Here is a 16,615-nt window from a genome sequence, read left to right on the forward strand (position 1 = left end):
AGGTATAGCTTTTTTGATGTAAAACTCTCTCAACGGGGTCGCAGAGAACTTCCCAAATTTTGTTTCGATTGCACGCATTTGCCTGATCGCAATCTCGGCTTTTAATTTCAGCTGACTTTTGATTAGAGTATTAGACCCCGTCCCAGAGAAGTAAAAGCCCAAATACTTGAAAGCTGATTGAGCCTTGATGATTTTGTTACCACAAAGCCATGTAAAAGCGTTTTCCTTCTTATTAGGTCTACCAAAGCGCACAATAACAGTCTTGGATGGAATGATTTTAAGCCGTAGATCAGAAATAAACCTCTCAAAGGCCTTAAGCACCCGCTGAAGGCCAACCTTCGTGTTGTCAATAAGAAGGAAGTCATTGGCATACGCCATCCATGCCAAACAAGTATCGTTCAATTTGGGGCAGACCAGACCCTTATTGTCCAACGCTTTATTGGCACCACTTACATAAAGATTAAAAATAGTGGGGGCTAGCATGCAGCCTTGTCGGAGGCTGTTTGGAATAATCAGTTCTCTAGAGAGAAGACCTTCTGAATTAAGTCGTACTCTAATCCTGGTATCTGAATAAAGTGCCATAGTCATTTCAAGCAGGTGGATAAAAATATCAAGATCTTTAAGTAGTTGCCATAAAATTTTCCTGTCTACAAGATCAAAGGCTGAGCTTAGATCCATAGACGCCACAAAAGTGGATGGTTTATCCACTTTTACAGATCTGGACGTTAGAGATTTCAGTATTAAGCCTCCAAAGTCAGTGCCAATATTTTTTTTTAAAACCGATCTGTTTGGGATCAAGAATATGCTTATCAGTGATCCATTTTTCCAAATCCAGTAAGACCAAGGAGGAAAATAGCTTGGATTCACGGTCCGCAATTGCGATCGGTCTGTAACTAGAGGGAGCCAGCCGGGAACCCTTTTTAAATACCGGAAACCCTCCAGGATACAGGGATGTGTTCACATAAGAGAACATTTTCAAACAACAAGAACAACATATGGGCCCAATAAACTGGATCGACTTTAAGCAGTTTATTGGTGAGATTGTTGGGGCAAGGAGCACCCGAATTCTTGGATTTAACAATAAGGTTTGTAATATCTTCTTTAGTGAATTCTAGGGTCCAATTCGGTCTCCAATTTACCTCAATCAATTCTGTACTCTTATTGGGAGGGTACAAATTAGCAAAATGGCCCAGCCATGAGTCTTCACTAATGGAGTGCATATTGGCTATCTTTCAGATTCATTAATTAAGGACCAAAAGTTGGAACAGTTTGTGCCCCTTAAGGCTCGTAACATAGCTTCACCATCCAGTTGCGGAAGTAGACCTCTATGGTGGATCAACCAGTTTTTGTAGCTTTGTTTGATTGACTTTGTCATACGCACAATATCAAGTTGGGGAAGACCAGATTTATGAAGAAGTCTTAGTTGTTTCCTATAAATACATCTACGTTCATGAATTTTGCTGTCGGTACAATGCTTATGTTGGTTTTTTGAGATTTGAGATTTTTGTATAGTTGTTTCTCTATTTTATTAATGGTGAAGTGGATGTATGCAGTAAAATTCACAGCAGAATAACAGTCAGCCCGTTGAAAGGGAGTCATTCTCTCAAAGTCTGTCACCATGGTAGAGGTGAACTTGACATTTTTGCCATGAGTCCACTTTATTCTATTACCCTTTGGACTAGAGAACAAATCATGTTTGTACACATATACGTTTGTGCTTTGAACATTTACAGTTGTTTCAAACATCAAGAAAACAGTGATCACTCAGCTAGTTTCTGTGACCTCGAATTTTCGCATACCTGTTGACAAACCACTATACAAAAAAATATAATCAATAATAGAATAAGACCTCGGGCTTTACATGTAAAATGGTCATTATACAGTACGTCAACAGCCCACAATTCCGCAAAATGCGTCCACATCCTGCCCCTCAGCTTAGGGTTACGCCAGTTTTACCTAAATCGCAAGAGTTGGCCAAGATGAGATCACCAAACATACGCTCACTATAACAGTCGGCATTAAGATCACCAGCAATCACCAGCTGACCCCCTTTGTTGTTTTCCAACCACTGTTCAATGATAGATCCCAACTTAGTTAGTTTGTTGGCAAGTTGCAAATCGGACAGTTCATTTGGGTTCCAATACACATTAACCATGAGAATGGCTAGACAGTCCTGATTTGCCCCCAGCTGAAAGGAGACCACGAGAAAATGATGTAAACAGCGCCATTCCCCAGTTTTTACTAGATCATTAGTTATTTTTGCTGCTATAATGAGTTCCCCTTTGGGACGGCCCTTATTCCCGCCATGTGCACAGTTAGAGATCACCATAAAACCATCCCAGCACAATTCAGTTCTACACCAAGTTTCCTGAAGTAGGATAAAATCAAACTGAACCAACCAGGGAACGCATAAGATCCTCATTCTGTAAGAGGTTAAAGCTACCTCTCGAGTTCCAACTCACAAAATTTAAAACACGCTCAGAGCTAGAGTGGTTTTCCTAGCCGTTTGAGTGAGTCAATCGACTCACGCAAGGACAAAGCTAACCACCTCCATTCTTGCTTATCCAGTTCAGAGTTGGGTTTTGATTTCACCCTATCTACATTAGGCAATGCGTGACCAGTATCATATTTCCCTTGCCTGGATGGCAGATTTGGAACCTTAGGTAAGGTAACCTTATGTTGGTATATGTCAAACCCTCGGGATTGCAGTTGTTCAGCCTCTTTCAAGAGTAGCGATCTCACCAAAGGTGAGGGGAAATCAAACAAACATAATCATACCTAAATTTATGTAGGAAGTCAATCTGAAAAATATCAGTGGATGATATAAGATTGAGTTCTGGGATAGCCGCAAACAGAGATAAAATGTATGGTCTATTTAGAGGGGCATTACCATCATCATTAAATAGCATTTTGAGAATTAAACCAGGTAATTCGGGCCATGCTGGTTGTCTTAAATCTGGGCCTGGTTGCGCAATAGTAGATAATCTGTGTTCGTAACCTTCACTAGGTTCATTCGAATACAATTGCTCTTCAAAGCCGCTAGTCACACCGGGGTCATTCACTTTGTTACCATCATATGAAGATTCAATAGTTTTGGTTGGGGCTAAAGGGACGGGCGGATTACGCTCAGGTTGAATTATCATATTGTCTTTAAGCACCTTCAGAATAAGATGTTGAATTTCTTCCTCCCTGTTATTACAGGCGAACCCCACAGGCCCTTTCACCACAACATCAGGAATCATTGGTGGCTCATGAGTAAACCTTGCGAAGTTGACAGGATTACAGTCACTCGACAGTATTGGCTGAGTAGGAGCTTTTGGTACTGTCAAACCAGTAGTAATCATGCCAGTATTAACAGTGATAACACAATTCTTTCCAGATTTGTCCATGGATCCAGTTTTGGTAACATGTTCATCAAGTTTCATGTCAGGCATGACATTGTTAACAATCGTATCAGCTTGGACATTCCGCCCCCAGGCCAAATTTGGGTTAAGAGGCACTATAAAGTTTTCTAGCGAAGGAGTCGCTTTAAAGATCTCATACATGGCTTCCCTTTTCTTTTTTAAAGCATCACGTAAAGCTAATTCCCCCTCAGAGAAGAAACCTTGAATACCAGGGACGTTCTCTACATTTACGTCTTCGTGATTGTATTGTGTGTTCATGTTTTTTTTAATGATTTTCACCTTTTTCCCCGGGGACAAAAATTACATCCACATCATCGAGTAAGGCATGTTTGAATTCGGGCGCACTCATAAATTTACGAGATGATTTTTTAAGAGCTTCATTGCAGTTTTTTTTTCTTAATTGTGGCCAATTTTTTCCCCTGTCTTTTTGATGTTTTTACTTCAAAGTCCTCATTAGAGTTGGATAGCTCTTTTTCGACCGAGGATGCATTGCCTTTCGTCCCTTCACCCCGGGACAAGTCACCGCTAGCTTCCTCCTGAGTGGGAGGTAGAATAATTATTTCATCTGTGGGTGATGAATTAGTCTCCACATTGAGAACTTTAGCACCAAAAACCTCCCTCGGCTCCTTCGCCAGGATAGGGGGAAGCACAATAGCAAAAGACTCACCCAACTTCTTGGGTAAGTTTCCTATTTCAGAGGCCAGATTGGTTATTGCAACCGTCTGCTTTCTTAATTCTGCCAACATCAGACGATTAAAAATGCCAATCATTGCCATAAGATCAGTGTTGGCAGAGTGACTAGAGTCAACCAACTCCCCCATACCAACGGTAGCTGAATTCCCTGTGCCCGGGACAGCAAAATTCACTTCGCCTAAGGGAAAAGAGGATGGGGTTCATCGAAATTGTCATAATCAAAACCACTAGATATACATGGTTCATGTGGGGTAGTTGCCCCATCTTTGTAGAAAGCTGATTTATTTCTGGATTTAGTGTCATCAGGAGAGTCAGGTTCCAAAAAGAGAGGTTGGGATGGGTCTATTAGATCATCAATACTTTTACCCGGAGTGGAACAGTCCTGGGCACATTGCAATAGCGCTTCTTCATCATCATTAATGTTGGGTAAAGGGAGGGCAGCAGCACGGGCTAAACTAGCTCATCTAGTGCTGACTGCAGCAAAAAAGTCAGCTCTGACATAATATTTCATTCCCAGCATTTATTTTTTCGCATCTTGAAAATGAGAAACCAAGAAGAGTAGTAAGTAAAAATAAAAGGCGGCTGATTGCACAGGTAGCACTAATTACAGTAGCAATTTCAATAGACACATACTGTCTCTGTATCTCAACCCCCGACCACCGCCCACCGTCAGCCGAACAGCCCAACAGCCACACTTCTGGAGCACTTCGGATGCGAGCACGGGATGCGCGTGCACCAGTGCTAATGAGGAAGAGGCTGTGGGTGGGGAGCGGGCAGGAGGCGGGAGGCGGAGCAAAGGAGGCGGGGCTGTAAGAGAGGAGTAGAGAGAGTTAATTACACTCTCCAACCAACAACAAACAAAATTTGCGGCAAGACCCGCGGTCTTGAAAACAAGAGACAAGAGATAACCTGTGTTAGATGTCCCAACAGAATCAGAAAGGCAGTCCAGTGTCAGCGCGTTACGCGCAATAGAACGGCAGTAGAGGCTTCACCTTGCCGACACCGTATCGAGTAGCAGAGGTACACAGAGATCACACGGGAGTTGTCCAGCAGGAGATTCAGTCCACCCAACCCAACAGCCACACTTCCGGAGCACTCCGGAAGCGCGCGCGGGATGCGCATGCACCAGTGCTAATGAGGAAGAGGCTGTGGTTGGGGAGCGGGCAGGAGGCGGGAGGCAGAGCATAGGAGGCGTTGCTATGTTAGATGTCCCAACAGAATCAGAAAGGCAGTCCAGTGTCAGCGCGTTACGCGCAATAGAACGGCAGTAGAGGTTTCACCTTGCTGACGCCGTATCGAGTAGCAGAGGTACACGGAGATCACACGGGAGTTGTCCAGCAGGAGATTCAGTCCACCCAGCCCAACAGCCACACTTCCGGAGCACCTTTTATTAAGGTATGTAGCTAATAGGAAAGGGTTTTCTTTTTTGCAACCTTCCTTGCATTAATATCCATCGAACCTGCAGGTTCTTGCCGTGGCTTGAAACTTAACCTGACTTTTGGAGGTAAGTAAAGTCTTTTTGCTTTACGTCCCTTGCTCATCTTGCCTCTTTTCGGAGCACTGGTCAGCCCTTGTGGTTGCCAGTGTACAGGGACTTTGTTCCCTGTGCGAGATTCCTATGTTCTTTTGATGTAGCACAATGCACATCACCTGACAGTGAAGTGCTGCAGGGGTACTATGCATCCCTTTTTCTTCAGAAACAGTTGTGTTACATTTTTTTGACATGGCCAGGACAAGCTGGTGGAAGCTGATTATTTTCTACCTTTATTTTTTAAATACACTTGCGTGCACGGTTACATTTTACTGCATAATGCAATTGTGAGTATCATGTACTCACTATAGGTGTGCCACTCGGTTTTCGCCTTGACCCTCGTCTATTTTGTCTCTTGGACTTCTTCTGGTCCTCTCAAGACAGTCAGGAAATACTGTGCATGGAATGCACTTTTGTGATATTCAGCTTGGAGTTCCTGGGTAAAATGGAGGTGTGTGCTGGATATGGGGGATGGTACGGTCTTGTCCCAATTCACATGCCAGTCAGGGATGCCTGTTGCTGTGCAGATGGGAGGCCGCCTGTGTTTGGACAGCCACTGCCAGTTTGAATGGTGCAGATACTTACCACTTGTGGGCTCGGGCAGCCCCCAGTCTGAATGTGTGATAAAAGGAGGTGCCCTGCTGCCAGTCCCCAGTTGGTCGACTGGAGCCAAGACCCAAAGAGGGACGGCTCATAGAGGCCATTTCCATCATATCAATAGGAACACCGAACCGTGTCTTGAGGAGTTGGTGTGTTATCGAGGCATCTGTGCCAGCCTTTTATTTGTTACCGCATCAGCGCCTTTAGTCCATTACAGTGCTGAAAATGGCAGGCATTGTAGTTCAAGCATTGTCTTTGAGCGTCACTGTCCCTTTGACCATCTTTCCCCCAGTCAGGGCCAGGATGTGGCCATATATCAGCATCCTCTTTGCAGGCTGTAGCGATTGACATGCAAAATAGCCATTTCAGTGCATGGAATGCGCAAGAGGCTACAGACAGCCCCAATACACATTCTGGGCCATGTGTGAGCTCATGGCTGTAGCTGAGCTGGAGGTCTATGATTGGGTAGCCACCTAGAGTTTGAATTTTGCAGGTACCCAGATAGGTGAGCTGGAGTTCCCCGCAACCCAGGAGTATGTTTATCTATAGAGGATCAGAAGCCATTTTTTAGTCGACCAGTGGAGTCAAGGATCTGAAGCACGAGAAGCCACAGAGGGACTGGAAGGCTGCTACTGGGATAACCCTCCTTTGTCCAGGAGTAAGCTCAGCTCTTTCATTGACAGGGGAGAATGTCCAGTGTCTCCCTCCCTTGAACTGGTGAGCGCAGGCAGTTCCGAGACCAGCATTGCCATGGTCATCCCGAGTCTGAAGCTTGCAGCCACCATCCGAATAGGTGACTTGTAGTATTGCCTGGACCCAGTGCAAACCGGTTCTGTGAAACCTGCATTGCATCCTCCTTATGTGCCCTGGACACCGTTGCCATGCTGTTGCTGCCAATTGCAGTCTTCAGACCGCATCGCCAATGCAAGACGAGCAAAGGACTGCAGCGCTCTGGCCGACGGTAGTATGTCACGCTACGGGGAAACGCTCTGGAGACTGTAAAGAAGATGGAGCGGGGTGCAGGAGGTGAATAGGGAGATCATTGGGAGAGGGACGGATGGAAGAGGCTGCAGGACACCCCTAAAATGGACACGTAGGAGGGTCAAAGAGCAACCTTTAGTGGATGACCTTCAACATCACGCTTTCACAGGCGACACTGCAACATAGATCTGTTGTTGCTCTCTAACAAGAAGATGAGTCTTGCTGGAGCCAAGGTCAAAGTCCTGATTTGTCATGCATGCAGATCTTGTGCGGGGGTGGGGGGGATAACTAGCTGCTCATCGTAACTGTGGCATCCTGGTGGTCCTCCAATGTCATGGGAGTGAATGCAGAAGTTCTTCATCTTGAGTCCAGCGTGTTAATCTTCAGAAGCTGTCGGAGACTGCCTACATTTCACTGAATCACCATAACCAGATATCATCCGGGGCTCCACAGTGAGTTATGCCCCTGGCCCGCCAACACAAAAACCCTATATTGAGTGTAGTTGTCCCCAACGGCCCTGACCCATCTGAGGTCATTGTTCGTTTTGGTCAGTGTACGAGGGGCAGATCTGCATACCTGTTGTGAAGCCCCTCTACTTGCACCTGGTTAGAGGAATTATTCCTGGTGTCCCTTTGGATGACTGGGATTGGTAGCTGCCCTCCCCATTTGAAGTAAACCGACTTAAAAATAAATAAATAATCACATGAACTGGCCCACTGACTCCGTTACTAACTACCAAATTCAGCCTTTGATCTCCTTTGGGAGAACATTGATTAACTTATAAAACCTGCCCAAAGCAGCCAAAATGTAGTTACTTACCTTGCACAATGTAGACGACTTGCCCTTAGGTTGGTGATTGGACTCATTAGAATTAGCTACTGAGCAGTGAGTGGTTCTGCCGTATAAATTCTAAGGCCTGTGATAATGTGTAACACATTATTCCCCCACTTTAGGTAACATTGTAACAGTACTTACCTTCAGCAGTTCAAACTAGTGCTGTGTGTGTGACCCATTTTAGACACCCAACTGTAATTTTTGTGGTTGTAGGTCAAAGGATCGACAACCAAAGGACCGAAAGTCAAAGGATCGAATTTCTTTTTTTTTTTTCCCTTTTTTTTGGGGGGGGAGGGGGGGAGACCCCCGTTTTTGTGGTAAAAACCACTTTTTTTCACTAAACGAAAATCCCCCAAAAAATATATAATTTAAAAAAAATGTGATCCTTTCGTTTTCGATCCTTTGACCATTCAACCCTTTAGATTCGATCCTTTGACCAGACACCATTGTTGTATGTGTGTAAACATTGTTTTGAATACGTTTTTTATTGTTTTAACTTAATGCATCTGTAATCTGTATTGTAAATACGTGTATTTTGTATACTTACCTCTGTGGACAATCTGTTGCTTAACAATCTCTTGTAAATGTTAATTGTATTTCACACAAAACCCTAATCTTCTTAGCCTAACCCATATTGCTCAGACTCAGTACAAAGTGAGTGTGTGATCAGCCTTCTGTGGTTAACATTGGCAGGTCCACCAAGATCAGCTTCTCAGAAAACTATAGCGGTGGTGGTGGTTCTTTAAAGCCTCCTAACCCCATAGCTCACCATGGACACTTGGTGGTCATAGGGAGCTCTACATCCATAGTTGGCCTCTGGACAGAAGCCAGAGGTCACCTTCAGCATTCCAGGACCTTCTTGGCTCCTGCTAGTCCAGGCGCAAGGATCCTTCCTCTAGAACTCTCTTCCTACAGACCAACTCTGGTACTAGAGTCCTTAGTTCAGTAAAGTGCTAAAAACATCCCAGCTATGCTCATCCTAGAGACTTAAAGCACCAACTACCCAGGTTCTTCCATGCCCACTTCTGCACCCTTTATCTGCAGCACACAACATGTAATGACCGATAAATACAACTCCAAAATAAATCTGACTGAGAATCCAAGTCACCAGGTGTGAAGTGATTCAGGGCATCAGCCAAAGTGTCAAAAGTTACATCCATTCTTTAGAAACCATGCCCTTTATTTACAAAATAAAATACATCCACACTTTCCCGAGCACAAGTCAATGCATTGCAAGTAGGCTGCGTGCTTTCTGACCTGACTGGGTCCACCCTGGTAGGGCTGCTTGGCACCAAAGGACTGGGCATGCTTGCTGGTACGTTCCTTCTTGGCTTCTATAGCAGCATAGTACCTGGAGGCAAAAGAGAAATGAAAGAGGGGTTGGAAGAGGAAGAGAAGGGGGTGCAGGAAAAACCATGAAGACTTGCATACAGCAGCACCTTCCCTGCTTGTTCATGCCTCATACATGACCCGTCACTGGAAATCATTATCACGCACACACGGACAACAAGCAGCTTGTGTTAATCACATACATTCCCCAGTCCTTTTCCATATGTTTTAAATTGTTGTTTGTCTAATTGTCCTGTGTGTTGTGTGGAATAGCTGTTGGTAGAGCGCCCGTATGTCTCTGTGCCCTGTGGTGCGCGATATGAATGGATTAACATAACATAAACAAGCGTCAGCGAGGGCTGTCAAAGAGACCCATGCTGTCCAGTTTACTCTGAATAAATAAGAAATGGTTGACAGTGTTCTTTCTCTTGCAGGGTTCATTACAGTTGATTCGCTACAGGGGACAGAAATTGTGGCTCAATAACTGTGACAGAGCATGAGAACTGGCTTAGTAACTGTTATATTAGGGCAGCTACTGTTGGGTCAGAGATCCATTTTTGGTTTCCCATTTGATAACTTTGGTAGTCCCGTAGACCTTTTGCTGGCTTTTGGTGTCCCGACTTATTTTTGTCAACAGTGCTACTTTTTCCACAGTCTCAAACACTACAACTGCATTTTGGCGAGTTGCCTTAAACAGCCCTTACGTTTACCAGGGCAGTGGCACTGTAAAGTGCCACCTCTTGCCCATGGGTGCGTTTCTTGGTGCAGAAACCCCCTTTGTCAAGTAGGCTGGTGTCAGCGGTCTGCTTTATCTTTGGCTGCACCACTGTGTAGCTTTTTTACCTCACTGGGGTTCACTTGCTTTGTGAGAAAATCAAAATGACCACCAAGTCATGGGGTCTGGCTATTTTCCTTTTAGCCCTTCTTTGTGTGTGTTTTTTCCCTGCCACTGTGTGATCTGGCCAGTCGCAGGCTAACGCTCCCCTGTGTGTATGGGATCCAGATCTGAATGGGTTACGGGGCGGGGGCTGGGTGGTCACCAAAACTTGGAATGGCTATTGTGGAGAACCCTGTGGATGCCCCCACTAAATCCCTGCCTAAATTCTCCTCCCAGGTGGCCGGGAGAGGACAGACGCTTCCTGATCCCAATCCTTGAGGCGGTGTGCTGCGGGACGATCACCTGGCTGGGGACAAGGTCCAGGGTGGTGGGGTGATTTCACAGGGTGAGAGACAGTATTTTTCCCTGGCACTGGGTTAAAGGAGGACCTGGCATATTGTCATAATAAAATATTGCAACCTTCTGCTAAAGATGGAGGGATAAACTCCCAGTGTACAACCCAACAAAGTACCATGTTGCAAGAGCAAGTCTTTTGCCTCTCTAAAAATAAAAATATATATCCTCCCCGAGACCAAAAATATACTACGAGGAAAGTCGGAAATGTGGCCTTTCCTAGGACATCTATCTCTAAAAGGGTTAAGCCCTATAATTCATCTTCTAAAAATATGAAGGGAAGTGAAACTGTTGTTAAAAACATCAAAGCAGTAGAAAAACCGAATTTCCCTGAAAGGGCCAGAATTCCACAGGGACTGTGAAGAAAAAGGGGGCTAAAGAGGCATGCAGAGGAAGAGAACAGGCAGACAAGCCTGATAGTTTTGGCAATGTCAGGCAATTAAGACTAGGGCCTGCACCTAAATCCAATTAGCAGAGGGAAGCTGGAGAAAGAAAGACTGTCCATTAACGAGGCCAGATTCAGGACACCCGTGCTGAGGTGGGGTGTGGATCATGAGAGTGCCTATGGTAGCAGTAGTAGAGAAAAAGAAGTCGGGAAGTGAAAGCAGCCCGCAGCCGCTCAAACTCTGGCGTCAGTAAATGAAGGGCTGTACTCCAGAGCAGCAGAAACTCCTTGCCGGTAACTAAAACCAGCTGAAATTCACTTGACTTGAAGGTAAAGAGTGAACTCGTTTGTAGTTGTGGGAAATCTTGTCAAACAAAGGGAAATGTAACACACACTGAAGTGCTCGCGTGTGAAGAAAGTCTTTATTTTCCCATAGTTTCACTAAAATCATCGACCCGAGAAGTGATGTCTCTCCTATTCACCGGGAGAACGGCAGCAGTAATGATTTAATACGCCGTAGCAGACTTTCCCAAACAGTTACAAGAATATCTCACTTCAGAGAGGCTGTGTATTAAGTATCGCGTTTCCCGATCATTGTCAAAGTAGAAAGCTGTCTATATTAAAGGGAACGCAATCGCGTATGCCTAAATCTGCTTTTGAAGTAAACCTTAACATTACATTTAATTGTCGCAGAAGTTGTTGAACTTTTAAATAGAACAAGCTTTGCCCAAGCCAGTAGACAGAACCTTCCAAAGAGGAAACCAGCCCAAATAATAACTGAAGTTCCTCGTCTTGAAGCTCTACCCCAGAGTCCTCTGATACAAAGGTAACAAAGTTGTATAAAACTGGAGAGTGGCTTTGCAGCTTTGGGGTAAACCCTGGAGACACAGAGATGCACATATAGCTGGGAAAGGGAGCTGGATGCTTGCAACAAGAAATACATATACATCTGTAAAGCTGAAAATATGTCAGAAGTTAAAGCAGATTTTGTGGTAGCTACAAGACTTGGAGGAATGGCAAAGAGGTGGCCCTTTCTTTTAATGGTTGAAAGAAGAGTGCCTTGCCAACCTGTATAGGTCGAAAAGTCTTGCTTAAATTGCCTAAAACATTTCCACAATATCAAGTCGCAGCAGCAGAAAGTAGAACTGTGGTTCTCTAGAATTTTATCAGAATATTTGCCTGTTGATGAAACTGAAGTAGAAGCAGTCTGTGAGACAGAGAAACCTGCTCTTGCAGTAACATTGGCAGGAGACGTTGCCACAGAGAGAGCAACTCCCTTACCAGAAGCATCCTCACAAATTGCATTCAAGACGCTGAAGAAAAGCAAAGTTGTTATCAAAGTGGTACTTTTGCTTAAACATTATCCAAAATTACCATTGGTGCAGTTTTCTTTATGGAACTTTGAAAAGGGAGCTTTTCATCCAACGAAGAAGACATGTTTACATGTGGATTTCTGTTTGAGTGACTGTTTCTTTGGAACTTTTCAAGACTTGCTTTAAGACTTTGTTTTTCCTTGGGAGAAATTGATTTTGGACATTTCTGGAGGAGCGGAATCTGCCCACGGCAAGCAGAAGTCATCCAAGACCTTGTTTATTTGGTAAGCCTACCATAATGATTCTTATACTAAGGAACTAAAGGGAATTAAGAAATCTAAAACACAGTCCGAATACCTTTGGATGAAAACTAAATTTGATGTCCATAAAATAGCCTGGAAGGAACTCACGAAAACATATAAGAGTGCTACATACAATGCTAATAAATGCTTCTTTGAGAACCAAATTGTGAAATCCCAAAATGGAGTTAAAGAACTCTTTTACATACTGAGAAAGATTGAAAATCCTAGGCAACAACATATTTCTTTTATAATGTCCAAGAACGACTGTATCAGAATTCAAAAACGCCTTCACTGACCAAGTCTTAGGGGCTAGAGACAAGAATAAGTCCTCTGTCAAGGTTGTCAAGGCCAATAATCCCACACCGGTGAGAGACCGCAATGCTACCAGTAAACCCAATTGGAATATTGAGGTTACAGAATCAGACTGTGTTCCAAAAGATCGATATGGCAGAACATCTGGGAATTATGAAGAGTGGGCATCCTACTTCTTGTTTGGTAGATATTATTCCTTCAAAGATTATACTGACAAATGGTCCACTCCTTATCCGCTTTATCAATTCTTCTTTCGAACCCAAGAAGGCCCCCAGAAATATTTAGTAAGTCACGGTCAACCCATACCCTTACTAAAAAAGCTGGCAAAGAGCCCAACGGTATATCTAACCCATGACCCATCATAAACACTCCCTTCTTGTTGAACATCTTAGCTAAAGTAGTTATAAAACAGTTTCAGGACTTTTTAGAAGATATAAATATCCACCATCGTAAACATTTTGGCTTTAGACATTGACCATAGTACTGAGAGTGCATTCCTTGACCTGAAGTCAAATATATTAGATATTATTGAATGCAGAGGATATGGCTTATTGGTCCTTTTGGACTGGTCAGTGGCATCCGATTTGATGGATCATGATACCTGTTTCACCCAATGTTGCCAAAAGAGTAAGTGTTCACCCAATGCTATAAAGTGCATCCATTCCTTTCTGTCCGATAGGGTCGCTGCTGTCCATTGGGATGAGTCTCTTTTGGAATATACTCACATATCTTTTGGAGTTCCACCAGAGGCTTGTCTGTCCCCAGCTTTATTTAATCTCTACATCAAACCCCTATATGACATGTTAGAAGATCTGAATATCCACTTTACCAACTATGCTGACAACACTCAGATTCTGCTGTGACGGGAAGGTAATTATGATCAAGATACTGCCAAATTAAATGATATCGGTGAAACATGCAAGCAATGGCTGGCAAAGCACTGGATGTGCCTAAACGATTCTTCTAAATTAGAATTGCTACTCTTCGGGCTCTCCCCATCAAAGATCGAAATTAGATCACAGATATAAAAATGTTTTGCTGGACGGATGCGTTAATTAAAACTGAGACAAAAATTAAAACATTAGGCACCTTCTTGAATTGTAACGTTAGCTCTGATGCACAAGTGAACAGCACCATACATAACACCCAACACCACTTAAAACTCTTGAGGAAAATGAGACCGTTGATTTCGGACAAAAACTGCGAGACATTGGCTAGGACTACATTGCTATCAAGAATGAACTACAGTAATACCCTTTTGGGTGGCGCATCTAAAAAGAACTTGCACGCCCAACAATGCTATATGGATTATAAAACAAGTCCCACAAGGTGAGCATATCACAGTACATCCAAAGTCTCTTTACTGGATCCCCATAAAAGCTAGAATCCAATTTCAAATGGCTGTCTTTGCTCAGAAAATATGTTTATGATACAGGCCCAGAATACATAAAGAGAAGAATAACAATTTACCAACCCATTAAAAGGTTACATGCAAGCAACACCATGCTATTTATTAAACTGTCCACGCCTGAAACGGCAGAAAGCGATTGGGAAATCTTTTCCTTACATTGTGCCCACTACCTGGAACCCTCTTCCACCAAACTTGCCCCTGGAAAGTCATTTACTCTTATTCAGAAAAGGGCTGAAAACTTATCTGCTTGAATAAAGTCCCCATTGCTACTTCATCACCGGCCTTACTAAGGTCCTGTTATCCGTTCTTTTGTCATGTCTTGTTGTTTGTGTGATCCACACCCCGATGCCAGCCTGGTTTTCGGCGTGTAATAAAACTTAAAATGAAATAATCTTTTATTTATGGTTTTGATTATTCTTTACTTTGAATGTTTGGTTGTTTAGTGTGAGGGTTAGTTTGGTATATGCTAGGAGGTTTTCTATTAGATTCTAGAATAGGTAGGGAATCCCCTGGTAGAGTAGGTTTATTAAGGGTTTGTTATTTTTGTTAAAAATAAAATGTCAAACCTTGAGAAAACTAAACTCAGTTGTGAGCCTCACATTACTGACCGCTCACCCTATATAAATAAATGGCTGAAGAAGAACGGTTTCTGGAACAAAATAACTAAGATTGGACAGCGATCCTGGGACAATAACTGTCTGATTGGGCTTGACGCCTGCAAAAATAGAATGCGGATGACATCATCATTTTGATCAAGCTTTTTTTAAACCAAAGAGACGGATCTGAAATGGTAACTAGGATAATAAGTAGTGCAGAAGGCGCAGCGGTGCATTACGGCTGATTAGTGGATCAATAACTGGGCTTTGGGGGTCTGATTTCTTGTGAAATAACGGATGTGTGCAATTACTGTGCAATAACTTGCTATCATTAGTGGCCGCGTAACTGTTTGGCAGCCACACATTGCTTTTCATGCATGTGTTTCACATCTACTCCAGCAAGAGGCTTTTAGTGGTGAAAAATGATTCAGGTTTAACTATCACTGTTGCAATTGGACACCTGCCCTACTGCTTTAATCCACTTTTCTGGAGAAAAAAAACACAGTGGAAAAAGAATGGAAATTTCATAGCACATAAATAACAAATAAAGCAAAAACACAGATATAGGGGGTTCAGTTCAGCCTAACTAAGCACTTTCTGTTATTGTCAGACCCCCAGGCTTTCTGGTAGACCTTCGATGGGCTGTAGGAAGTGGCCTAGGAGTGCTCCGGTGAATGGGCTCTTGGTTTTGTTGCAAGGTCCCTTATTTCCACCTGCGCCACAATGCCCAGCCACCTCTGGGTGCATGGTTGGCTGGGCATTCTGCGGCAAGGAAGGTTTTGTGCAGGGATATTCCTGCCTCCAGGCCTTGCAGGCTGTGCTGGGCTCACATGGAGGGCTTGCAGGTGCCACACGTACCCCTTGGTCAGGAAGTTGCCCCTGGCATCCAGGAGAAGGAAGAGCTCATTCTGGGTCTTCTGGCTGTTGCCCGTGTAGAGGGAGTGCTCCAGGGGCACCGGCCGCTTCAGGGTGCTGATCACATAGATCTTCTTACGCTTTATCCTCCTGTAGATTAGGGCAAGAGTGGAAAGCGGACAGCTGATGAAAACCTCAACTTAATAATACACTGCACACGTGCCAACAGTCTACTTTATATACTAATCATACTAGCAACATGTATGGCGTGAGAGTGCACTGAAGCCTCACCCGATCCAGTCTGCGAACTCCAGGGTGTTGGGCACGGTGGCACTTAGCAGAATGATGTTGACATGGTCGGGAAGCATAATGAGCACCTCCTCCCAGACCACTCCTCGCTGCAAGACAAGAGGCAACAGGCACATGTCAAGCTACAAGACTAGAGTCTGGTAACGAGAGACGCTCAGCAGCTTATAACATGCAGAAGCGCCAATTCTGCCAGGACACAGGCTCCCACATGTGTTTGGTAGGTACAGCAATCCACGCTTCTCACTCCTCGGAAGCCCTCCTCTCATCCTCGCTCCAGCAGAAGAATAATGCACGGGACATCTCATCTATTAAGGGCCAGGGACATAAAGAGGAGTGGCTGGGTCAAAGAACACTGTGTGTGGGGGGAGGAGGGAGTTGGTGGGCGGAGGGTGTAGGTAGGTGTGTGCCGCCAGCGAGCAAGCCATATCGGCGTCAGGTTGTGACACACACAGTACTGATTCTAGGCTATGTGTAATGCCATTCTGTGTCCAGGGAGCCCTACTGAGTGTGATCCGCAGCCACATGTAAC

General features: G+C 44.1%; 1 protein-coding gene across 1 annotated transcript in view; it reads right to left on the bottom strand.

Annotated features, from left to right (window-relative positions):
* SKIC2 (SKI2 subunit of superkiller complex) overlaps positions 1 to 16,615 on the bottom strand; it is a 403,793-nt gene that overhangs the window by 251,243 nt on the left and 135,935 nt on the right. Inside the window, exons 13-15 of the mRNA XM_069635003.1 lie at positions 16,069 to 16,175; positions 15,781 to 15,927; positions 9,301 to 9,394 (exon numbers count right to left, since the gene is read on the bottom strand). Coding sequence (XP_069491104.1) covers positions 9,301 to 9,394; positions 15,781 to 15,927; positions 16,069 to 16,175 — 348 coding nt within the window. The remainder of the gene's footprint in view (positions 1 to 9,300; positions 9,395 to 15,780; positions 15,928 to 16,068; positions 16,176 to 16,615) is intronic.

This window comes from Ambystoma mexicanum, chromosome 13 (genome assembly GCF_040938575.1).
Source record: "Ambystoma mexicanum isolate Mex_15411 chromosome 13, UKY_AmexF1_1, whole genome shotgun sequence".
NCBI classification, from domain to species: Eukaryota; Metazoa; Chordata; class Amphibia; order Caudata; family Ambystomatidae; genus Ambystoma; species Ambystoma mexicanum.